General features: G+C 41.6%; 1 protein-coding gene across 4 annotated transcripts in view; it reads right to left on the bottom strand.

Moving 5' to 3' along the window:
* LOC145343454 (tumor necrosis factor alpha-induced protein 8) overlaps window positions 1-25,217 on the bottom strand; it is a 106,807-nt gene that overhangs the window by 13,833 nt on the left and 67,757 nt on the right. The window contains exon 2 of one of the 4 annotated variants that reach the window (XM_080189693.1): window positions 22,989-23,086. The exons of 1 other annotated variant lie outside the window; for it this stretch is intronic. Coding sequence is in view for 1 of the 3 variants with exons in the window: in XM_080189692.1 (XP_080045818.1) it covers window positions 12,053-12,083 (31 nt within the window). In the remaining 2 variants the exon portion in view is untranslated. Of the gene's footprint in view, window positions 1-10,193; window positions 10,203-12,052; window positions 12,240-22,988; window positions 23,087-25,217 lie in introns of those variants that run through there. 2 more of the 4 variants (XM_080189692.1, XM_080189695.1) reach the window with 2 other exon arrangements.

The following is a 25,217-nucleotide window of genomic DNA, read 5'->3' on the forward strand; positions in this document are numbered from 1 at the left end:
GTAGTAGCTTGACAGTCTAATAGTTAAATATAATTAAATTTATCACACAATATGCTAGCTTTTATAATTGTTATTCTCAGACTCTTTCTGGCCTTAGCTAATGAGCTGGGAACCAGATGATGAGGACCAAGGAGAGGAAGGAGGAAGAGTCAGAGAAGCAACAAGAGAAACTATGTTTATGTAACCATGCCCCTTACACTAAAATAAATATGCACCTTTTCATTACTTCTGTTTATTTCCAGATTTAATTTAATTAATTTGATTAAATTAGTATAATTAAATCTGGGGGAAATCTTTCATTCGGATGACAATCTAAATTTGTTTCAACCTCTCTAGCAAGTCTGTGCTTAAACTACAAATCTGCACGTTTGTAAAAAAGAGGGTTTCACTCAAAACATAATTAACTAGGCACATTAAGATTACCAATGAAAAATTTTCCTCTAAACTGAATGGGACCAATTTTTGTGTTTGGCACGTTATTGGATGCCTGTGGGATGGGGGTGGCAGGGGTCGGGGAAGGGGGAAGTGCACTGTGGGTTGCAGGTGGCTGGGTGGGGGGGGCTTCCTGTAGCAGTTTAGCATTAAATTGCTGCAGTTGTTGTGCATCTGAGCTAAAATGAGTCACTTTTGAGCTGAGATGCGGCATGGTAGCACAGTGGTTAGCACTGCTGCTTCACAGCTCCAGGGACCTGAGTTCGATTCCCAGCTCGGGTCACTGTCTGTGTGGAGTTTTCATGTTCTCCTTGTGTCTGCGTGGGTTTCCACTGGGAACTCCAGTTTCCTCCCACAGTCCAAAGGTGTGCGGGTTAGGCTGATTGGCTACGCTAAGAAATTGCTCCTTTGTGCCCTGGGATGTGTAGGTTAGAGGGATTAGTGGATAAAATATGTTGGGATACGGGGGTAGGGCCTGGGTGGGATTGTGTTTGGTGCAGATTCAATGGGCCGAAGGGCCTCTTCCTGCACTGTAGGATTCTATGATTCTACGATTTCAGAAACACTTGCCATTATCTTCATGATTCTTACATGTTTCACATGAAGAAGCACTGGTTTGGTTTTTCGAAAGTTGTTAAATCCTATGGTAGAGATGTCCATTTGCAAACAACATTGGAGTCTGACACTCCAGACTTAAACTGCTAGACCAGGGCATGACATCAACCACAGTCTCTTTCTCAACTGTGTGGTTCTTTCAGTTCCACTTTTCTAGTTTCCTCTCCTTGGTTTCCATATTATTTCCCTTCCTTCCTCTTTTCTCCCCCCTCTGCTGCTGTCCTTTTCTTATGAAAATCGTCATAGTTTCTCTTTCTTTTGCCACTGTAATTCTGTATTTTTTTGAATAAAGTACTCCATTTTCTCTTTGTTCACTGTTTCTGCAGCTTTGTTTCTCAGCAAAATTTCTTTTGTTTGCCTTTTTCTCTCCACTTCCTTTTCTTCACGTGTCTATTTATCATATTTACCCCTTCTCCTGGAGAGATTTTATTGCCTTGTTGAAGGCTGGGAGAAGAGGAGTGAAATAGAGAAAACCTGCAGTCATGCAGCAAGAGGAAGTCAATGGGCAACTGGAGCTTTTGGAATCTTGTAGCCAGATTTTTGTGGAGTTGGGAAGTCTGATAGGCTGGCCCGGAATATGAAAATCCTGCACCCATTTCTGATAGGTCCCATTTTTGATCGTAGGGGGCAGGCTGTAATTTGCACCCACATGCTGAGTTCAAACAAACTGATGGCACAGTGGTTAGAACTTCTCACAGCACCAGGGACCAGGGTTCGATTCCTGGCTTGGATCACTGTCTCTGTGGAGTTTGCACATTTTCTCCGTCTCTGCATCGGTTTCCTTCGGGCGCTCCGGTTTCCTTCCTCGTCCAAAGACATGCAGGTTAGGTTGATTGACCATGCTAAGTTGACACTTAGGGCCTGATTTTACCATCAAATTGTGCCCGTTTCCAGGCATGAAAACTTAGTAAAGTCAGGCGTGAGGCAAGTAGTGCAATCTGCACCTGCCTCCACACCAATTCCCCCTTTACTAAGGCACAAAAATGGCCACAATTGAGACCACACCCGATACGGGCGCAATGGCCATTTAAATGCATTTGCCTGCATTTAAATTACTTAATGGGCTGCATACCCAACTTTACCGGCACTTCACCCTTTACCACCACATTCGCCCATCCAGAATCGGTACAAAACAGACATGCTCCACAAAAGTCTGATTCGGGCGCTCCAGTTAATGAGGAGGTAAGTGCCAAGCATCCGACGGCTCTCTGCTTGAGATCAGTGGAGGGAGCATGAGAGGGTAACGAAGGGGGATCCGATGGCTTTCTGCTTGAGATCGGTGAGGGGGATCCGCTGCCACTCTGCCTAAGATCAATGAGAAGGGGGGCCCACGATCGGTCTGGGTGGCAGAGGGGGTGAGGGATAAGGGGGTCAGTAATATTGTGGGGGCGGGGCAATGTCTGTGGGGGCCAGGAGGAGGCATTATCCAGCCCGGAAGTGATGCGGCATGGGAGCAGCATTCTATCATTTTATTTCTACACATGCGCAGTTGGAAGTGCCGATCGGAGCTGCAGATTTTGAAAGTGTTAAGCCCAACCCACAGGCTTCTGTAGTGTGATTTGGAACTGCTGATATTTTTTCAGGCAGAGTGTTATGAAGGCATCAGAGTACGAGTCTAAAAGTCGGATCTGAAACAATCCCAGTTTCAGGTCTGCCTAGCACTTAGAATCAAAGTGGTAAAATAGGGCCCTTAGTGTTAGGGGGAACTAACAGGCTAAACATGGCATAGGGGCTGGAATCCCCCAGTCCCACTGCAGTGAATAGAGTTTTGGCTGAGCATCAAATTCTCCATTCTCGCTGGCAGCGCGCGTACAAAACTGGGGAATTCCAGCCAGTACCTTGTGCTTTTCTCCCTTTCCTGGTATTGAATTCTGCTTTCTATTACAACTCAACATAAGCCTAATTGTGTTTATCTGCCAGTTTAATCAAATGACATAAAAATAGTTTGTCGAGAAAGAAATCTACGCACACTTCCAGATTAACAGAACGTGACCAATCAAACTGTTTAATTGAAAATGGATGATAGTTATTCTTTCGACTGTAACAGTCCTTTGCTTTGTTTATCTTAATCTTTATAATGGAATCAAAATCTAAACTACAATTGCTCTTTGTGCAGTTTTTGTTGCCTCCACTATGTCCTCTACCAAGAATTCTCAGCAAATAAAGACTCATGAAATTATAAGCCAGTTCATATAGTGTCACACCTTAACACGTCCTGCTGCAACATTTTTACACAAGTATTTAATAATGAAAGAAATTGACCTGGAGAACACTTAGCTACTGTGACAAAATGTAGGTCGTAAGGAATGTACAATAGTGCAGTGGTTATACTACTGAACCAGTTAGCCAAATGCTAAATCCCAGCATAGTAGCTTGAGAATTTAATTTCAGTTAAAAGAAATCTGTAAGTAACAACTGGTATCAGTAAAAGAAGTGACCATGAAATTACTAAATTGTTTTAAAAACCATAGTTGTTTACTGATTTTTATCATCAAAGGATACTTCAGTCTGACCGGCATGTGGCTCTAACTTCCAAAGTTGTAGGCCATGTACCACTATTCATGCCGGCAGGATTTTCCCATCCCACCACAGTGAATGGAGATTTGGCTGGCCACCAAATTCTCCAGCTTTGCTGCAGCAGACCGTGGCATGAATGGCAGGTAAGATCATACCTGTTGACTTTTAACCGCTCTTTGAAATGACCTAGCAAGACAAGCAGTTATATCAAATTGCTGTCAAGAGAGTCCAGAATGTAATCCAAGGAAGCACTTGGCTTTGACCTAGGTATTGGATCAGAAGATGACAAAGCCAAACCCAGCTGTGCTGATCCTACTAAGTCCTCCTCACTAAATCTGGCAACAGGTGTTAATGTTGCAAGAGGTGTCCTGAAAGGCAGTCATCCAAAAGCTATTTATGATCATTCTCACAGAATCGTATCCAGCAACCAAAATCCCAAACTTTCCATCACCACCCCAAGACTCACCAAAGATGGGGTTACGGTGATATATCATAGGTTGGTCTCCTCGACATTGGGTCAAGAAATCATGGGGCTGGATTTTTGTTTTGGGGTCAGCACCATTTCCAGGTCCTGACCCTATACCTAAGGCCAGGTGTGATATTTGAAAGGATGGCAAATCAATGGACAGGTCCAGTGCTCAACAATCAGCTGATGGTGGGTGGGATACCAGGTCTTTGACCCTGAGAGATAGACAGCTGGATGTAGGTAAGACAGGGCTGATTCCTTAATTTATGTCTGAGATTATCAACCCTAACTAAAAATCTGTGCAAATTGAAATCAACACGCAAAGTGCTTGAACTAATGGTCCCTGTCACTTTAAGAACATCGCCGTGCACTCCTCCCGAGCCCACGCAGGCACATCAAAACTTCCAGATTTTAGGGTAAGTCAGATCCCTGGAATTTATGTCCTTCAATGGTGGCAAACTTCTGAGCATTCACTGCTACCAAGAAAGGATAATATGGACCATAATGTTAAGGGTTCATAGCCTCTGATTGCCTGGGGGTAAACCAATGATGCAGCTGTGGCTTGAAGCAATTGTTAAGTCCTCATTGAAAGTAAAATACTGCAGATGTCTGGAATAAAAATAAAAAAAGTTGGAAAAACTCAGCAGGTCAGGAAGCATCTGTGAAAAGGAAGAGTTAACATTTCAGGTCGAGATGACCTTTCATCTGATTGGTTGAATATCAGAATGGCAGCGATCAGGAAGCATGAGCTGTCAATCAAATTATGAATTGTCTGGGGCACAGCTGTTTCAACAAGCTTAATGGGTGTTTGGGCATTCAGTCAAGTCTCATTATGTATTAAAAGGGGCAGCAAGGTGGAAGGGTACAGCTTGGCATAAGGGGCATTAGGAAGAACCTTTGAAATTGCCTTTCAAAAATTAAACCTTTACCCTCAGGCAAACTTTCCATCACCACCCCAAGACTCACCAAAGATGGGGTTTATCATAGGTTGGTCTCTTTAATATTGGGTCAAGAAGTCCTGGGACTGGATTTTTGTTTTGGAGTCAGAACCATTTCCAGGTCCTGACCCTACACCTAAGGCCAGGTGTGATATTTGAAAGGATGACAAATCAATGGACAGAGCCGGTGCTCACCTACCAACTGATGGCAGATGGGGTCCCAAGGCTTGAAAGCCAAGAGGCCTTTGACTCTGAGAGATAGCCAGCTGGATGTAGGTAAGAGAGGGCTAATTCCTTGATTTATGTCTGTGATTATCAACCCTAACCAAGAACCTATGCAAGTTGAAATCAACACGCAAAGTTTTCAAACAAGTGACTCCTGTATCTTTAAGACCATCATGACTCCTTTGAGGAGCAGTGAACCATAACAATAAATTGGAGGTGTCAGATGCAAGCTTTTGACAGAACCAGTCCACATCCTTAAAGGCACCTCACCCATCCCTTCCCTCTGCCTGGAAAATCAGACAGTGGGCAATGGCACCAGGGATCCTGGAATTGGGAGACATTTTTAAAGGACTCCTGAGTTTTCCTGACTTGATGAAAGTCAAAGTCCTTTTTCTGGATCCTGCCCATGCTGACTAATCTGGTACTTTTTTTTTGTAGTGGAGTTTCAGGAAAGGAAAAGATTCTCGTAGAACCATAGAACCCTACAGTGCAGAAAGAGGCCCTTCGGCCCATCAAGTCTGCACCGACCACAATCCCACCCAGGCCCTACCCCCATATCCCTACATATTTTACCTGCTAATCCGTCTAACCTATGCATCTCAGTACACTAAGGGGCAATTTTAGCATGGCGAGTCAACCTAACCCGCACATCTTTAGACTGTGGGAGGAAACCGTAGCACCCAGAGGAAACCCACGCAGACACAAGGAGAATGTGCAAATTCCACACAGAAAGTGACCCGAGCTGGGAATCAAACCCAGGTCCCTGGAGCTGTGAAGCAGCAATGCTAACCACTGTGCTACAGTGCTGCCTAATTCTCTGGGAGATGAACGAGTGAATGGATTTTTTTAAAATACTGTCTTCAGAAAAATAATCTTTACCTACACTCAAAATGAATGAAACAATGTTGTTTTACATATTGATCCTTTACAATATCTCTTTAATATGTAAATGGGCACATTATACCACAGTTCGCAAAAGCAATTAAAATGTGACATTTAACTAATACCATCAGCCAAAAATTACATTGCTCATTTAATGACTACATTTTAATCAAAAATTAAACCAATGCAAATGGTCATAACATTGTTTGCTCGCGCAGATGTTACTTCTCTCACAAAGGGTTTTCCTTCCAGTTTCACTGAAAGCAGAAATGTGACTCGCCATAAACTCTTGTGACTTACTGTTCTGTGCGTCAATTAAAAATATCAGCTGAAATGTGCTTGCTGATTTAAGATCAACTCTGAAGTTTGGAGTAAAGATGCTAAGTAAAACTCACATTCCAAATCTATTTTTACCAAATTCCTTAATCTAGTGCTGATATGATCACGTGCAGTCTTCCATTGACAGGTCAAGATTAGCAGGGTGGCATTAACATTTAATTTCTGATATTCACGCTTGAAGTTTATTGTATGTTTTGTGCATTGATGTATATGTTCAGCACCTTCATCTCTTAACCCATTGCTAATTCAAGCTTTATATAATCATGGAGGTTCCTTATTGTTGTGAACACTATTAGTTACACACTGTTTTATGCTTGGCACCAGGCTCATTGGCAGTTTGATAAATTCAAGACTTACATATATGTAATGTCATCCTTTCTGAATACAAACTGCAGAGGAGAACATTGGGATCAAAGGCTTCTTTCTCTCTCTCTCACTGGTTGCAAAAAAGAGAGTAAGAAGCAGCCTTGAATTGTAACTGAATGTTCAATAAAAGACAATTTGGACCCCTGATGAAAGGTGTAATTTAATTAAAGTTAATGCTTTGACAGAGGGGATTGTGCTCTGCTGCGTTTCAGAGCTGTATACTTTAGCAAATGAGCAGTGACATTTTTTAATGATAAAAATGCAGAGCAGGACACTCAAGAGGAAGAAGGAAATGAAGATGTAATGGACTCATCCCATCTGTTGGAGTGAGACTTTCTTGGAAGAAGCAGAAAGGTTAAGCCTGGAATCTTCCTCACCAGGCACTCTCATTTCATTTAAAAAGGCCACCATTTTGTTGTTCCGACGAAGCAGGGTAGAATGGAGTCAGACCTTCCATTGGCAGATTCAAGGCATCAGTGGGGGCAAACGCATGATGAGGTCAGCTGCCAAGCACACCCACCACTGTTTATTGGGACATTGGCCTAATTTTAATGATGAATGTCAGGCCTTCAACACCTCATACCACATCAAGACACCTAAACATTTAATATCTTTTCAAAACTGCCAATCAAAATCTCCCACTGAAATAAGTGGTTCTGGACATTTTGAAACTCTGCCAAGCATTCATTATTGTTTCAGCTCTAATAACAAACCCTGGAAATTATAAACAATGGAGTCTATTGAAACTAGAAAACCAACTAGCCATTTTTTAAAAGCTACACCAAATACTCAAAATAGTACAGGAGCATTTGAGACTGTTTTCACTAAATGACGGCTGTTGGAAGTTTTTTTCATTTTTCAAAGGACTCTGGGCATTTAATTCACTTCATATTTGTTCACACTAGAGATCTCAATTTGTGTAATAAAAACACATCAGATTTACAATATAACATTAACTACTGAAACTGAAATTGAAATAGATGTTTGTTCTTTTTTGAATGGGTTTCATGAACAAGTTTTTTCACTATCAAGTATATTTAGTGAGTGCTCTACTAGATTGTTAGAAGGACAGCTTTTCTATATTTCAAGGTGTATCAATGAAAGAATTCCTGAAGCAGATTAGTGTCATTTTTTCGGTTCCCCACTTGGGAGTGTATATACAACTACTTTGAGAAGTCAAGAACCACATTTATAAACTGAAGGGACCCAACTCCTCAAAGAATTGGCTGAGAATTGGGGAATGGGGTGGTGTTTAAATGCCCATTTCTGCAATGCAGCCAGCAAGGGCGGGAATCCTGAGAGCAAGACGATTGACACACCTTTAACCTGTTCTGGCAAAAACATGCTGGAAATCAGAATCGGGATAAAAGTCTCAGAATCAGGACCTGTCCGCCATTTTTAAATGGTTCCTCAGTTGTCCGGATTCAGTGCAAATCCAGGCCCTTGAACTCTGTGCTGGGCTGGAAGTTGAACACTACCAATTAAAAGAACACTCTGTCCTCAAAGGATCACTGAGGTAACTGAGAACCTTGGAGTATGAGTATCTGGAACTTAAAGGGTTAACTTGGGAAGGTGATGATGTAGTTGTATTGTCACTAGACAAGTAATGCAGAGACCCAAGATAACGTTCTGGAACCTGGGTTTGAAATTTGAAATCGATAAAAATCTGGAATTAGAAGTCTAATAGTGACCGTGAAGCCATTGCTGATTGTTGTAAAAAAAAATCCACCTGGTTCACTAATTCCCTTTAGGAGAGTAAATCTGCTTTCCTTACCTGATCTGGCCTATGGGTGACTCCAGATCCACAGCAATGTGGTTGACTCTTCAATGTCCTCTGAAATGGCCTCAGTTCAAGGGCAATTAGGGATGGGCAATAGATAAGAGTTAATGTAATGTTGGACAGAGTTATGTGTAGAAACAAGCATGGAGACAGCTGTATCGATGTACACAGTTTCTAATAGTTAGTAAGCAGTTACTGTTGAACTATCTAAGACTATGAATACCTTAATAAGATCCACTGAACTACGCCCAGCATCTTGCAACAAATCTCAATGCTATCAAGAGACACTGAACTGATCCAAATGCACACCATCCTGATTCTATTGTTAAGATTATATCAAAATGTGAAAGCTGAGTAGTGATAGATATATCAAGAGCTATCTGGAGAGACAAAGAGACCCTAAAAATACTAACACAAAAAAGAGGAAACAATAGTATCCATTATGCTTGTAAGAAAGCGAAAGATAATATCAAATTGAGAAAAGGGTGTACAATACCCCAAAGATTGGTGACAGGTCAGAAGACTGGGCTGATCTGAAATGGATAGGTTATCTATCGCGGAAAAGTTGGACAGGTTAGGCTTATGTCTGCTGGAATCAGGAGAAGCATTGTCTGCTCAAAACCAGGAAAAGCAATGTATTTGAATATCTTTAAGGCATAGATTCTTGATAAGCAAGGGGGTGAAAGGTTATTGAGAGTAGGCAGGAATGTGAAGTTGAATTAAGTACAGATCAGCCATAAATTTATTGAATAGCAGAGCAGGCCCGAGGGGGCTAAGTGGCCTACTTCTGCTCCTGATTCGTATGGTTATTAGAAATACTTAGCTGAGGCAGTATCAGGGGACAGAGGAAGCTAGGGTTAACATTTCAATCAAGGTCAGGGATTATGCAAAATGAACAGCTTATATGGAGGAACCAAGCCATGGAGAAGGAGGCTGTGTGATCAAAGAATGATCTGTGATTAGTTGGAGGACAGGAGATGCTTAAACAACTAAAGTCAGGGAATGTAAAAATCACTAAAAATATACACTGGCATTTTTCTGCACTTGTCCCATATCCTTGAATGTTAGGATATTTCAAGTGCTCATTCAAACATTTTTTAAAGGTTATAAAGTTTCCAGCCTCCACTAACGTCCATCCTCCCAAGGCAGTGCATTCCAGATTTGTACCACCCTCTGAGTGAAAAAGATTGTTCTCACATCCGCTCTGAACTTCTTGCCCCTTATCCTAAATCTAAGCCCCCTTGTGATTAACCTATCAAGGGAAATAGCTGCTCCCTACTCACCCTACCCATACCCCTCATAATCTTGTACACCTCAATCATGTCCCTCTCAGCCTCATCTTCTCAAAAAAAAAACAATCTAAGCCTATCCAGTCTCTCTTTATAGCTCAAATGCTCCATCCCAGGCAACATCCTGGTGAACCTCCTCTCTACCTGTTTTAATGCTATCCTTCCTATAGTGAGGTGACCAGACTGTATACAGTAGTCCAGCTGTATCCTAACCAATGATCTGTACAACTCCAACAGTGTCTCGTATACTCTATACCACAACTGGTGAAAGCAAGTTTCCCATATGCCTTCTTAACTATCTTATTTATGTGCTCTGCTGACTTCAGGGATCTGTGAATAATTACCCCAAGATCCCTCTGTTCCTCTGAGCTTCTCAGTGTCCTGCCAGTCATTAAAATACTCCATCTTGTCCGTTCTTCCAAAGTGCATCACTTCATACCTATTAGGGTTAAATAGCGTCTGTCACTGCTCTGTCCATCTGACCAACCCATCTGTACCTTTGGGTAATCTACAACCATCTTCTTCACTGTTAACCGCCCTACCAATCTTGGTGTCATCTGCAAAGTTGTTTAACATTCCCCCCTACATTTTCAGTGCTACAATTTATGTATATTACAACAATAAGGGTCCTGGTATTAATCCTTGTGGTACACTGCTGAACACCAGCCTCCATTCACTCCATTGGCTAATAAGGACAACTGCAATTTTTCAGTCAACAGGAGGAGTTCAGGGACTTGGGGGAGGCGGGGAGCAGCGGGTTTTCCTGCTCATGTCTTGAGTGGTAATTAGGGATGCCTCCTTCACTTGACATCTTTCCAGATTGGGTGTCCCCCTCCGCAGTCACAAACCACTTCACACACTTCAATCTCCACTCCCATCCCCACTGCTGGATCTTGCACCTACCTAGTCCTGTGGGCTCTGCCACTCAGTCTGGTGGGACTGCCTGTAGTTCCAGAAGTGGCCACGCACTCAACAGCACTGTTGGTACTACAGTGATGCTGACCAATCAGATGGCTGGCAGCTTGCTAAGGCAAGATTTCCTTTGAGTGACAGGTAGAAGTCTTTCTCCAGGTCAATTAATGCTTCTCAGGGCACTAAATGGCTATGGGGAAGCTGACATTGGCAGAATTTGTCAGATGGTGGGGTTTCCTCACTCCACCATCTGACAAATTCTGCCAATAAGTGGTGGATTGTAATTCTCCAGCCATGTATTTCAGCCTTAAACATGAAAAAAGTAAGTTAGCATTTTGGCCAAATGTTTAAAAGTGTGATTTGTACTTCTAAAATATTAGAATATATTTTAAATATAAAAAACATCAGCCCTTAACTTTAAAATAACAGCCATTTAAACTTTAGCAGCTGCAAATAAACGCAGGCTTAAATTTCAAAGCTTCATTTTACACAGTGTTCCTGTTAGCCGCTATAGTGTGCTTAACAATATTTCTCAGCAATAAGAGTAGGGAGCAAGGGTAACGCTCCCTGTTCTTGTTGCCATGGAGGGTAAGTGGAGTTCCACATATGGACATTGATAAACATTCACACCACTAGCCTTCAGCACAAGCTATTCTCATTCAATTCAGAAGGGCTGACAGGACAATCACTCCTTTATAATATGTAGCAATTGAAGGTTGGTTTATCGCGCCACCAGATTGGTGGCTTTATATCAGTCTTTGGCACTGATACCAAAGTCACACTGTACAGCACCCAGTTAACATGTTGTCAAACACTACTCACTTCAAAATAGTAGTATTACTTATCCAGCAAAGAGCAATAACTTAATCTATATTTATAATAACGCCATTTCACTTAAAAATCCTAAGTTGCAATTCTATAACTTCCCCGTAGAGAGCTGTAGCAATGCTGTGCATCCTGCTGCTGAATTTATAAGCTCCAGTAACACCAAAAGGACTAATAAAAGTGCCTTTTAATTGGTTAGTACCAAGATTGTTTCACATTCTCACACAAATGTATTATCTTGCTGCATCACAGTGCAAAATAGTTTGACTTTTAAAAAGTTTGCACTAATTCTATTAAGTGAACAGTCAGATTCTAAGCAACTTTCTGTTTCAGAGGTTTCTGAACTATTTCCATTTTTAAACACTAGTTCGAGTCATGAACATTTCGAAAGTTACAGAAATCTCCATGAAAGAAAGAAGCTTTACTCAGAACACATATCAACCAAAACCTATTTAAAAGAACATACCTTCTTTGAATTCATCAGCTGATGACTCCATTGTAAAGATCAAATTAAGTTTAAAGTTGTCACACAGTTACCAGGTTGAAGGTATATTTGCCTTTACGTCTTCTATATAAGCAGCACACACTCAAAAGGAACAAAAAATACATGAAAACTAAAATCGGGAACTTCCTGCCTCTTTTCAATGACCTTCTTCGAGAAGTGCTCAATAAACAATGTTTTCTTAGTTGGTTATGCCAACTTTGACTTCATCATTCTTAAGCGATCCTCCCTCTCTAACTCACAAGGGTGGAGTTAAATCCATTTGTTAGCACTTGCCTCTACCAACATGTGATAAGACCAACAAGTACAGTCTAGAGGCCATCCACAGAACACAACAAACACTGCCTTATTTTAGCAGTTTCATTTTTGCAGTACAAAATTCCAGGCACTTATAATCAGCAAGGGTAGGGGAAATAGATCACATTCTTTTACAGCTAACTTACACCACACCTATTATTGCCATGCCAAAACTATTTGGAAGTACAACAGCAGTCCTACCCACGGTCCGTAAGATCTCAAATACTGAATTCCAAGCAGCTTTGCTTGCTGATGATTAGTAAAATGGCTCATAGTCGAGATAGTGAAAGACGTTTACTTACCTCTCATTTTCTAACAATAGGGTGATTTTAATCTAACAAGCTCAGTGGGAAAAATGGCATGATCAGATTTTCCATCCATGTTATACCCTGTCTGGCTTTTATTTTCTATGAAAGGTGGCGTTTATTAAAGGCAGTGGATCTGTTCAGTTTCCTGCCTAGCAGCTAATGTTAAAATTATCCTACATATCTCAACTGTTTGTACCCAATCAAATAATGAGTTTTATAATGCTGGTGCTCAATAAAATCTGAACATTGTTTTTGCTTGAAAATGTGCTGCATGATACTAATAGTGAACAGATTAGAACATTTGGTACATTAACAAAGGTGTTCCCAGTTCACTAGTTATTCATGTCACATGGTGTCATGCCAACCCCCATTAATATCAGAGAGATGTTTTTCCTTTGCTTTGCAAAAGAACGGATGAGGCTGTAAAAACCTTTCACATTTCCTAATGTGCCACTTGTGTAACCATGGCCCAGAATCTGTTGCAAAGTGCAGTGGGCCCCAAACCGTATTATGTTTGGCCATTTAGTGCCCCAATCCTCTATTTAACAGTAATTTGCTGGCAGGCTCATTCCAAGACATCAGAGCAAGGATATTGGTGATTTAGAAACTGTCAAATCCTATTTTGATCACATTAAATGTCACGTTATATTGTTTGTTTCTATTCTGGTTTATTAATAGCGCATATTTAGCCTATGAATCCTGTTTGCAAATGGATGACAAATTTGTTAGTCAGATTACTTATTTTACATTTGGAGATAATTTCTGGGTATAATGTGAGGAATAAACGTGGCTGCAGGCACCTGAGATAATTGAATGCTTCTAAATTGTACCTTTTTTCAGATGTTAATGGATTAATTCAATGCAAAGCATACACTGTCCATTGGAGGGGAAAAATAATAAATATGTAATTTAAGATCTGTGAAAAACAGATATTTCATTATTTGTTTCACAGATATACCTAGATTTATACTCATCACAACATGGCAACTCCTATTCGCATGGTTCTAACTCTTGAAGTGAAGCAATTTTATATTTATTTCCTCAACAAAATGTTGACTGGCGCATTAGCTGATTAATGTGGAACTGAATATATTTTTAAACATACATTTTGAAAGAGACACATGTTGGGATTGGTATTTCATGTTAAAATTAGTGATTGACACTGGTAGGATCTGGAATTGTGAACTGATAAAAAAAATGGAGAGCAAGTCTCCCAGGAGACATCAGCAGAGGCCATTTAGCAAGCTCCCTGCTGGCTGCCATAGCCTCCACGTGTTTATTTTTGGAATTATCAGCTCTGCACGGAAATCATTTAAATATTTAAATTTGAATTTCCCTATCATTAGCGGACTGAGGACCAAAGCCTCTGGGCTTGCCAGTGTCTCCCGCCCCACCAGGAGTGGTTTACTCTAATGGGATTTACTACTGCTCCCCACTAATGGGCAACAGGCAGCCCAACCCTGCTGGGGGAACAGAGGCCATTGAGGCCCCCTGAAGAGGTTGGGGGTAAAAGAGGGGGTGGCCCCTGGGCAGTTCCAGCCTAGCCCCCGACACTGGTCAAGGGGCAAACTGACAATGTCCAAGGGGCACCTTGGCACTGGGCATCAGACAACAGCAAGGGGGCCAGGGGGGGCATATTGGGGGCAGTGCTTGTTAGGGGGGCAATTGGTGAGGATGGGCAGGGTCCCACTACCACTGCACAGACATCAGTAGCAGCAGGTGGAAAGGGAGTGATCAGGACTGGCCATCTCGGGGGGCGGGGGTGGGGGCGGGAGTGCCCTGGAGTTGTCAAGACAGCAGGGTTTGAGGCATCAGGGCTACCCCAGAGAGTCCGGGAGGCCAGCTCAATCGTTATCCAGCAATTGGGAGGCCAGCAGTGCGGGGCTACTGTGCATGCATCGATCTCCACTCTGACAAATCGATATATGCGCAGTGCCCGCCCAGCACTATGCTGCTGGCCCCTCCAGCAGGAACAGCCCCTCCACCGACTTTCAGAGTGAAGCCTACCAGGGCACTCAGCAGTGCTCAGAATGTGGGAGGTTAATTCTGAAAATCCCACTAAAAAAAAAATCGGTGGATTTACTCCAGTTTTTAAGCAAATTATTTTTAGGACTTATTTTAGGATTTATTTTGGCATAATCATCCTCATTAAATCCCATTTAGCAAGAACCATTCCAGCCAGGTAATTTGTACGAAAGATTTTTTTTTATTTCAACTAAATAAATGAGCACATCTCAATTAAACAAACATTTCAGTTTAAGAAGAAATTAATTTTGGCGCAACAACTCTCCCCAGGACAGCAGCACCATTCAAGTTCAGTCCAACCAGCAGCAGTGATCGGAGCAAAGATAACCAGAAAATTGGTCATTGCCATTGATTTTAGAGGCAAGTGTGGAGCCAAGAAAAATTGATTTCTCATTGTTTCTTCAAGGTCCATGGCAGACAGTCCCAAAAAATCCTATCTTTGGACACACATTTACAATTTCCTTAAAATAATTACGTGTAATGCACCATTACTATGTTGCAAGTTTCCAGCGAGTTCCTTATTGACTCGTAGCATAGCAGGCATTATGCATTGGGAGCTGACCTCAAAGTGACACAGAGTTAGGTCATTACATTGTAGGTGTGCATAGAACACTGTAAGTGATTGCAAAAATGTTTTCTGTAATGAACTCCAGGTACCAACAAGAAAAGCTTTCCTGATTGTCAGTCTGCATTTTTAAATCAACTTTGATATGCATGTGTGAAACATTCATCATCTATACAAGATCATAAATTGGATTCACCATTACATCTGAGTCAGAAGATTGTGGGTTCAGGCTCCAACCATCAGTCAAGTACAGAATCTGGGTGCTATTCCATTGTAATACTGGATCAATCCTTAGCCATCCCTACCCCACCCTGTTATTTATCAATGAATCGTTGTAGCACGGAAGGAGGTCTTTCAACTTGCTGTGTCTGTGCTTGCCCTCTGGTGAAGTAATTTAACTCGTGCTACTCTGTTCCCTTTTCCCTTCGGCCCTGCAATTTTTTCTTTTTCAGATCACAATCCAATTCCCTTTTGAAACCTCCATTGACCCTGCCTCCACTACACTCCCTAGCTGTACACTCCAGATCCTCACCACTTACTGGATGAAATGTTTTTCCTCATACTGCCATTGCTTCTTTTGCCAATTATCATAAATCAGTGCCCAATGGTTCTCAATTATTCTACCAAGGGCAACAGTTTCTCCCTCTCTACTCTGTTCAGCCCTTCACGATTTGAATAGAATCATAGAATCCCTACAGTGCAGAAGAAGCCATTCGGTCCATTGAGTCTACACCGAGAACAATCCCACCGAGGCTCTTTTCCCTTAACTCCACATATTTATCCTGCTAATTCCTCAAAAACTAAGGGGCAATTTATCCTGCCAATCAACCCATGCTGTACATCTTTGGACTTTGGGAGGAAACTGGAGCACCTGGAGGAAACCCATGCAGACATTTCCTCTTCAGAATTCACACAGGCAGTCTCCCAAGGTTGGAATTGAACCTGGGTCCTTGGCGCTGTGAGGTAGCAGTGCAATCACTACGCCACCGCGCCACCCCAATGGCTCAACCAAATCTCCTCACAACCTCTTCTCCATGTGAAACAGTCCCAACTTCTGCAATCTTTCTACACAACTGAAGTTCCTCACCTCTGAAAGCATTCTTATGAGTCTTTTCTGAACTCTCTCTAATCCCTCCTAAAGTGTAATGGCCACAACTATAGGCACAGTACTCCTGTAAAGGATGAACCAGTGTTCGGTACAGATTTTCCTTGCTTTGGTACTCCATACACCTATTCTTCTGCTTTATTAACTGCTCTCCCAAACTGTCTTGCCATCTTCAATGATCTAAAAATGAAGATAGGAGCAAGAGGAGGCCACTCAGCCCTGCACACTCTATATCCTGTGCAGGTTTCTCTGCTCTTGCACTCCCTTTTGAATTGTATCCTTTATTTATCTTGTCTCTTTGCCTTCTTCCTATGAGCATGAATTAGTTCACATTTCTTTACAAAAAATTTGGGTTATTCATATATAACAGGAAGAGAAGGGATTCTAAAACCCATCCCTGGGAGACTCCACAGTAAACCTTCCTTCAGTCCAAAAGATAACCATTAACTGCTACTTATTTCTGAAACAATTTTGTATCAATATTGCTATTAATGCCACGAGCTCTAATTTTTCTCACAAGTCTTTTATACAGCACTTTATCAAATGACTTTTAGAAATCCATGTACATCACATCAACATTCAACCCCTGTTACTTCATCAAAAAATTTCAAACATTAATTAAACATGATTTGCCCTTAAACATCCATGTTGATTGTCCTTAATTAACAGGTATTTGCCAAAGTGACAATTAATTCTGTCAATATCATCATTTCTCAAGGCTTCCTCACCACCACCCAAGGTTAAATTGACTGATCTGAAGTTCCTAAGCTTATCTTTACACTCTCTATTTGGACAATTTGCAGTTCTTCAGTCCTCTGGTACCACCTGCCCAACTCTAAAGAAGATTTGAAAACTTAAGGCTAGTGACTCTGCAATTTCCACTCTCACTTCCTTCAGTATCCTTGGATGCATCTCAGTCGTCCAAATGATTTATCAACCGTAAGTACAGGGAGCCTTTGTAATAGCTCTGCCTCATCAATATTAAACCCCTTAAGTTTTCAAACAGTTGCCCCTTCATGATGACCTGGGCAGCCTTTTATTCCTTGGTAAAGACAAATGCAAAGTATTCAATTCATATCTCAGCCTTGCATCATGTTTCTATATGTAAATCCTCCAATGTGTCTCCAATAGCCGCACGTTGGAATGTCATCTACAGTGGGCCATTCCCAACGACAGAACAGGAAGTGGCCGCCACATTTTTTTTGCTGGTTCCCACAAGATGGAAATTAAAATCTGAAGTGCCAGCAGTGTGCACAGGAGGCACGTGTTAGGGAAGCTTCTCAATGATGAAACCTGCTGTCAGTTGACAATGCAGTAGGTACGAGTGGGCTATACAGGAGCCTCCTGAACAAACCTCTTGAGAGGCTCTCCACCACAGCCACAACCTTCCCGCCCAACTCCACTGTTATTAACATAAGACTTATCGCAAGCAGAAAAGGTGCGAGTATTGTAAAATTTAATTCCACTTATTTACATTTCACGTCACATTGGTTTCACTTTATTCATGTCAGCTTCATTGTTATTTGCAGGGGCGAGCTTAGTCACAATACACTGGCATGCTTTATGTTTGGCACACATTACAGGGGAGTTGGGGACATTTCTTTATTGTGGATGAAAATGTTTTTGCATTAACTCTTTGTTGAATGTTAATGTTAGTGTGCTGTGTTGTACTTGCCACTCCTTTTTTTTTGTTCATTCGTGGGATGTGAGCATTGCTGGCTGGACCAGCACTTATTGGCCATCCCTGAGTGCAGTTAAGAGTCAAAAACATTGCTGTGGATCTAGGGTCACATGTAGGCCAGACCAGGTAAGAACAGCAGATTTTCTATCCTAAAGGACATTAGTGAACCAGATGAGTTTTTACTACAATTGACAATAATTTGTGATCATCACTAGACTTTTAATTCAAGACTTTATTGAATTCAGATGTCACCATCTGCCATGGGGGTGGGACTTGAACTCAGGTGCCCAGAGCATTACTAGTCCAGTGACAATACTTCATTGAAGGGATGTTTCCCCACCCCCTCTCTCCAATAAAAATCACCAGCATTAGGACCCTCCCAATGGGTCCCTCTTCATGATCCAACCTTTATATTCCCCCACCATCCTCATGCCCTACCTTGCTCATGCCCCCTTTGGCACTGGCTCTGGCACACCAATGCCCATATGGCAGTGCCAGCCAGATGGGCACTGCCCAGCTATATCCCCTAACACCTACACCAACACGTTTCTATGACATCCATCAACTATTTCAAGATAATTACAGGCTGGAATGTGAAGAACGGTTGGAATGCAAGTTTTTACAGATAATCAAGTCTTTACAGGTACAAACAATGTGTGTGGAGAGAGGGTTAATCACAAGTTAAAGTGATTGAATTGTTTCAAGCCAGGACAGTTAGTAGGATTTCTTCACATTCCAATCTGTAATTACCGTGTAATTGTGTCTTTGCCTAGATTCATGAATTTATGATTCATAGATATAGATTCATGTATTCATGAATTTACCTCCACTCATCTGATGAAGGAGCAGCACTCCGAAAAGTTGTGATTCCAAATAAACCTATTGGATTTTAACTTGGTGTTTTGAGACTTCTTACTGTGCCCACCCTAGTCCAATGCCAGTATCTCTACTTCAGAAATATACCTTGTTGCTGTTGTTGAGAGAAATGCATGGTCAGAGGATATATTTGCATTGGAGACAGTACAGCAAGGCTTCACTAAATTGCACGCTGGGATGAAATGGACTGTCCTGTGATGATTTTGCTTCTTTTGTCTGGAGTTTTGAAGGAGAGGCAACCTCACTGAAACCAACAAAATTCTAAGAGCTTGATAGGGTGGATGCTGAGTGACTATTTCCACTGGTTGGGGAATTTAAAACACAGTTTCAGGAGAAGGGACCAATCATTTAGAACTGAGATGAGAAGAAATTATCTCACCCAAAGGGTTTGAATCTTTGGAGTTCTCCACCCCAGAGGGTTGTGGATGTTCAGTATTGAATAGATTTAAGGCTGGGATAGACAGATGTTTGGTCTCTCAGGGTATTAACTGATGTAGGGAGGTGGAAAGCCAATGGGATTGAAACACAAGATCAGCCATGATCATACTGAATGGTGGGGCAGGTTTAATGGGTGTTATGAGAACATAACAAGAACATAAGAAATAGGAGCAGGAGTTGCTCCTATTTCTTATCTTCTTACGACAGTGCACTTTAAATACCTTCAGGCACACATGGGATGCAGGTGCAGGAAATTCTACTGCAAGGAAAGGAGTCAACAAAGCTTCCTAGCAATTGAACCTTGCTCCTTGTTTTGTGGGCAGTTGGACAATTTTTGCTGGAGAAGCCATGTTTCAAGCTTTGCTTGAACAGGTGAGGAGATGTTCAGGTGGCCCGAATGGAAAGAAGAACCTTTGAGAGATATTTATAGTGAGTGGGAAATGGGTTAACATTGTATGCAGTTTCTTTCAGATCGGCAAACATAAAACAATTGATCTCAATGCTGAAGTACATGAAAGTTAGCAGAAGGGAATCAAATCGCTAAATGCAATTGGATCGTTGGGCCAAAGTTTATCCTTAGCATCTGTTTACAGGCTGGTAATTGCTTAAGAAAACATAAAGGTTATCAAAATCTGTACTTACGGACAGGCAAATACAATTTAAAATGAGGATCCTTGGTCAAATGAAACCTTAGGGGTTTGTTGAGAAATTAACCTTCAACCCCCAAAAATAGCATGGCACTAGGTATAAAGGGAGGTCAATAGAACAATACAAAGTATAAAGAACTGTTGCAAATAATCTAAGTTAGTGTTAAGAATAATAAAAGGGCATTAGAAAAACTGAAGATTAACAACTAAGTAATGGTAGTTTCCTCCTTGTATTAAAAGATTGAAAATAATTTAAAAGATTGCATTTGACCCAACTGAGTGACTGGTTGAGGCAAGTTAAATATGAAACCATAGACATAAAAGGTGACCTGAATATATATACTGAAATGTTTAACTTCGAAGGTGTGCCTGGTTGTACTAGATGGGTGTGCAGCTCAAAATGTTTCAATAAAACTGACTAACAAATGGTCTTAGCAAGGGTTGAGAGAGCTGCACATTCTTCCATTCACCCCAACAGCTAAAGGAAATGTGTGAGGTCATATGGAAATCACCAGCTCACATTGAATAAATATCATTGATATCTGGTTTGGCTACAATGCTTGAAGTACAGCTCATGTGGTCCCATTACTTAACAAGGGGAAGAAATTGGAATTACTGGCCCATGAATTTAACATCACTGCAAGTGAGCTGCTGGAATGTTGCATCATATGAGTTGTAATTTATGACCATTTAGTGGTTATTTGACATCCTCAGACTGACTTCAGGAATTAGAAGCCCTGTCTCACAAACTGATTGAGATAATGCCCATCCTGTCAAAGCTATTTATCGAGATTTTCAAAACCTCTTTGGCAAAGTGTTATTTAGAAGGATACTGGAAAAGATAAATCATGGGATTACAGAAAAGTTAAGAAAATGTTCACATGAATTTTAATTAGGTAAAAGTTTGTAATTAACAAGCATGAATCTAAAGGGCCTCTCGTGACAAGTTAATCACCACGAAACTCTGGTCACGAAGTTGAGCTCTGCAGCAGCACCACTGTCAGTGCTACAGAAGCACTTGAGAAAGAAAATACTGTGCAAAGGGCTTTTAGCTACTTCCAGCATGGCCCAAGTGAAGCTAAAGCTCCATGCTGGAAAAGTAATAACGTGGGCATACCACACCAAAATTGTGAGCAGTAGTCAGTTTATAATACCAATCACTCGTCACAGTTCACTTGACCGACATTTTGGAAACTTGGGCTGCACAAGTCTAGCTTCCAGAAATGCTAATCACTTACAACTGCATGAGGCAGATCACACTAGCTCTACATAAAGGGCCAGCCATCCAACTTGTTTTTATTCTTTCATGGGATGTCAGCACTACTGGAAAGGCCAACGTTTGTTGTCCATTCACGATGATTGCCTTTGAGAAGATGTTGGTAAGCTGCTTTTTTGAACCGTTGAACCCCTTCTGGTCCAATTTGCAGCTTCAGTGCTTTTGACTCATTTATGTGTTAAAGTTTGTGGAAGTACAGTGGATTGTTTTCGGAATTGTTATGGTCAGTTGGTGTATCCATACAGGGAGAATAGAGAATTTTGTCAGTTGCTCACAATATGTCTGAAAGAGATGTGTAGGATGCACACTCAGGATTGTCCATAAGTGCTGCCAGTCACTGAATCACATCTAAAAGTTTACATTTTGTTTTGGGTTTTGCAAGTGCAGGCTGTACTCTGCCTATTATGAACAAGCAAAGGAATATGCATTTGATTTGATCAGCCAATCGCTGAGAGGTACAACGTATGTACCTGGCATCACACCAGCACATCTTGTAAATAGGGCTCTAGCCACTGGTTCAGTTTACGAGAACGACACAGAAATAAAGTACATCAAAGCTACCCTAAGGGATAATAGCTATCCTGATCAGGTCAGGTTGTTGTGTATCGTGCAAACTTGCAAACTGGCCAAAAGTTGCCAATTTTGGACCTGAAAAGTGCTCAGGGTCTCTGAAAATCAGGGTCAGCGATTATAAAGGTGAAGGTCAATAACGGTTAGCTTGGTGGCCAATGGAAAACAGCTGCTCCTTCTGGCCCAACAGCAATGCTACAAAACCCCTTGAATTTAAATTACATTACCCACCTCTTGATAGCAGGTCACTGCAACCCTCCCCTAGTTGAAACAGAAATGGGGTCAGGTTTCAGCTTTTAAGTATTTAATTCCCCTTCCCCTCTGCAACAAATCCTCAGAGGAATGAGAATCACAGGGTTAAAATTGCCTCTATAGTTTAGTTGCTATTTGGAGGTGTTGTCTTGAGGAAAGTGACTCTGTCTGTTGACGTGGCACAGTGGTTAACACTGCTGCCTAACATCACCAGATGCTCGGGCTTAATTCTTGGGTGACTGTGTGGAGTTTGCACATTCTTCATGTGTCTACTTGGGTTTCCTTCCACACTCCAAAGATGTGTGGGTTAGGTTGATTGGCCATGTTAGTGTCAGGAGGATTAGCAGGAAAAATGTGAAGTTATGGGGATAGGGCACTGGGTGGGATTGTTGTCAGTGCAGGCCCAATGGCCTCCTTCTGCACTGTAGGAATTCTATGATTTTATGAACTCAACACACCATCTCCATCACCCAACACAGCTGAATTCCTGAAAGCAGGTGAAGGAAGCAGTAAGGTTGCAGCTAACCAGTGCTGTCTATCTACTTATTTTCAGCATCATAGATGCAAGTGTCTGGCAGCAGATGATACAGTCATGCATTTGGCAATATGGAGGCTCAGGACTTGCAAAAACCAGTTCCTGCAGTCCTTGCCGAGTAACAGTGATGTCAGTTTCTTCACAGTCATGACCAATCAGATTCTGTGGCTCTTGATCATGTTGGCATACCTTTTTTCACACAATACCACAAACATTGTGACTCACCTGCATTTATATGGGGCTTTTCATGACTACGTGCACACTGAAGTAACATGGCAATATTGTAAGATACCACAATCAGTAACAAGACAAATTAACAGATAACCTGTCTTAGTGACATCTGATGAGGAACCAATATTGGTCCGATAGTGGGAAAATTCCCCATCTCCTCTTCAGCAGTGCCAGGAAATATTTTGTATCCAGCTGAAAGCAGACAAGAAAGCACTGGGTTGTGTTACTTCCTTCAGATTTGCTGCCTTTGCTTCCTTTTTGAAAAAGGAACTTAAACAGACACTAATCATTTGCCAAAATGAAATATAATGATATGAAGTAGCAGCAAGTAAGGACAGACCCTGTTAAACTTCCTTTTCATCCTTCAAAAAACTCACATGTATATCATTTGACAGTTCTACAGACCTTATCTGCCCTTGAAGAGCATTTATGACTTCTGTAAAGATTGATAACTCCCATACTGCAATAAAGCAGTCACTCCTCTGATGTTCTTGCCCTCTGTCTGTTGTGGACCAGACTATGTTCTGTGGTCTCCAAACTGCTCTCGGTCTAGATCCCACCAGCATGTGTGTATCTGCATGGGTAGAGGGTGTGGGGGTGCATTGTGACAGATTTTCAAAGCTGCTTATTTCAACTTCCTCATCTGAGGTGTCCTCAGACCTGGAGCTGAGGTGCAGGCTTGTGGGCCTCCGAGGGCATTATCCCTACGTACCTATGAACGAGAGTAGAGAAAATGAGTGCATAGCAAATGGCTTGAAAAGAGGACAAAGTACTCAGTGTCGCTGTCTATAGGATAAGCTGGTGCAGGATCCTCAGTTGGTTGTGCTCCGCCCACTTCCCTGTCGCCAGAGGCACAGTCGACGTCCTCCCCTGCCAACATGATGGCATGCTCTTCAAAGGGAGTGGGTCCGTAATGTTGGCCACTCCATTCCCGGTCTGAGATGTGTTGTTGGGTGCAAGCTTGTCCTGCATAAAGACAGATGGAAAGAGCATGAGCAGGACACATGCCAAGGCAGGTGATAAGGATACCATGTGTGTGTGCTGAGTGGAGTGATGGATGGGATGAGGACGTGAGCTCAAGAGGATATGAGATGAATGAAGATGTGAAAGTTTGTATGAGAGTGAACAGTCTCTTAAGCTGGCAATGTATGAGATCAATGTGAATGCATGATGGGCTGGTGAGTCCATGAGGTAGGAGTAAATGACATGATGGACTAACCCTGGTGACAGGGATGAGATCATCCATCCTCTTCTTGTATTGGGTGCCAATCTCCTCATTGCAAATTGGCACTGACTGCTGTTGCCACCACCTCCCAAGCCCAAGTGCTGAGGTTGGTTGACCTACAGCCAGAGTAATGGTACAGGCCATTTTGGCAGACATCCAACAAGCGATCCAGGGAGGCATCACTAAACTTGGGAGCAGTAGTCTTTATTGATTTTGGGTCATCTCCTTGCTGTGCAGCAGTCCTGATGGACCCAAGTGCATTTTAAATATGACATTTGACCTGAGGCAGTGTGAGGTCATGGCATGACAGGCAGATCAGAAGCCAACTACCAATGGTACAGTGTGTTTATTTTGCGTGCATGAATAGTAAGCTCTGCAGCATTTGGTGCAACGTGAAAACCCACTATTGCGGCTGGCGGGTATAATGTGTCCATCATGACACTGTGCAAAATGGGAAATTCTCCCTAATATTTCTCTCTGAACAATGCTGCCAGACCAGCAGAACATTTGAAGTATTTTCTGTTTTTATTTGAGCTTTCCAACACCCACATCATTTTGCTTTTGGCCTAAATCTAATTAATAATCCCAACAACATTAAAGAGTTAGATTACACAGTATTAGATTTTGTTGTTTTAAAGATTTCAAAAATGTAAAGCTTTGGGAATGTTGCCAAAGAGATCCAAGAAAATTAGTGGTGAAACTGACCAGTGTTAGCTTAATTAAATAGGACTAGAAAGTTGCCTAAGAACTAGCGTTTTCACCCTTGCAAATTGTTTGATGCGTATCCCAAAGCAGAAAGATACCTTTAGTTAAATCATCAATATAATTATTTTTATATTCAGCTAAACAAGCCTAGACAGGACTCTGTCGACTAACAGGAAAACATTCTTAATCACTCAATTTACAGTAAATTATACTTTGTAAACAATGCTCCCTACATGGTGCCCATCCATTACTTACTGCTTAGAATTCATGCATTGACATTAAAGCACTTTTTAAAAGCCCCTTATGAAACAATTCATTTTGAATAGTATTCAGCATTTTGAGAAAAAAATTCTGTCGAGATTATGAAACATAAAATGCTGTAGAACAGTTATT

This window comes from Carcharhinus amblyrhynchos, chromosome 5, assembly GCF_965287045.1.
Source record: "Carcharhinus amblyrhynchos chromosome 5, sCarAmb.v2.hapA, whole genome shotgun sequence".
Classification (NCBI taxonomy): Eukaryota; Metazoa; Chordata; class Chondrichthyes; order Carcharhiniformes; family Carcharhinidae; genus Carcharhinus; species Carcharhinus amblyrhynchos.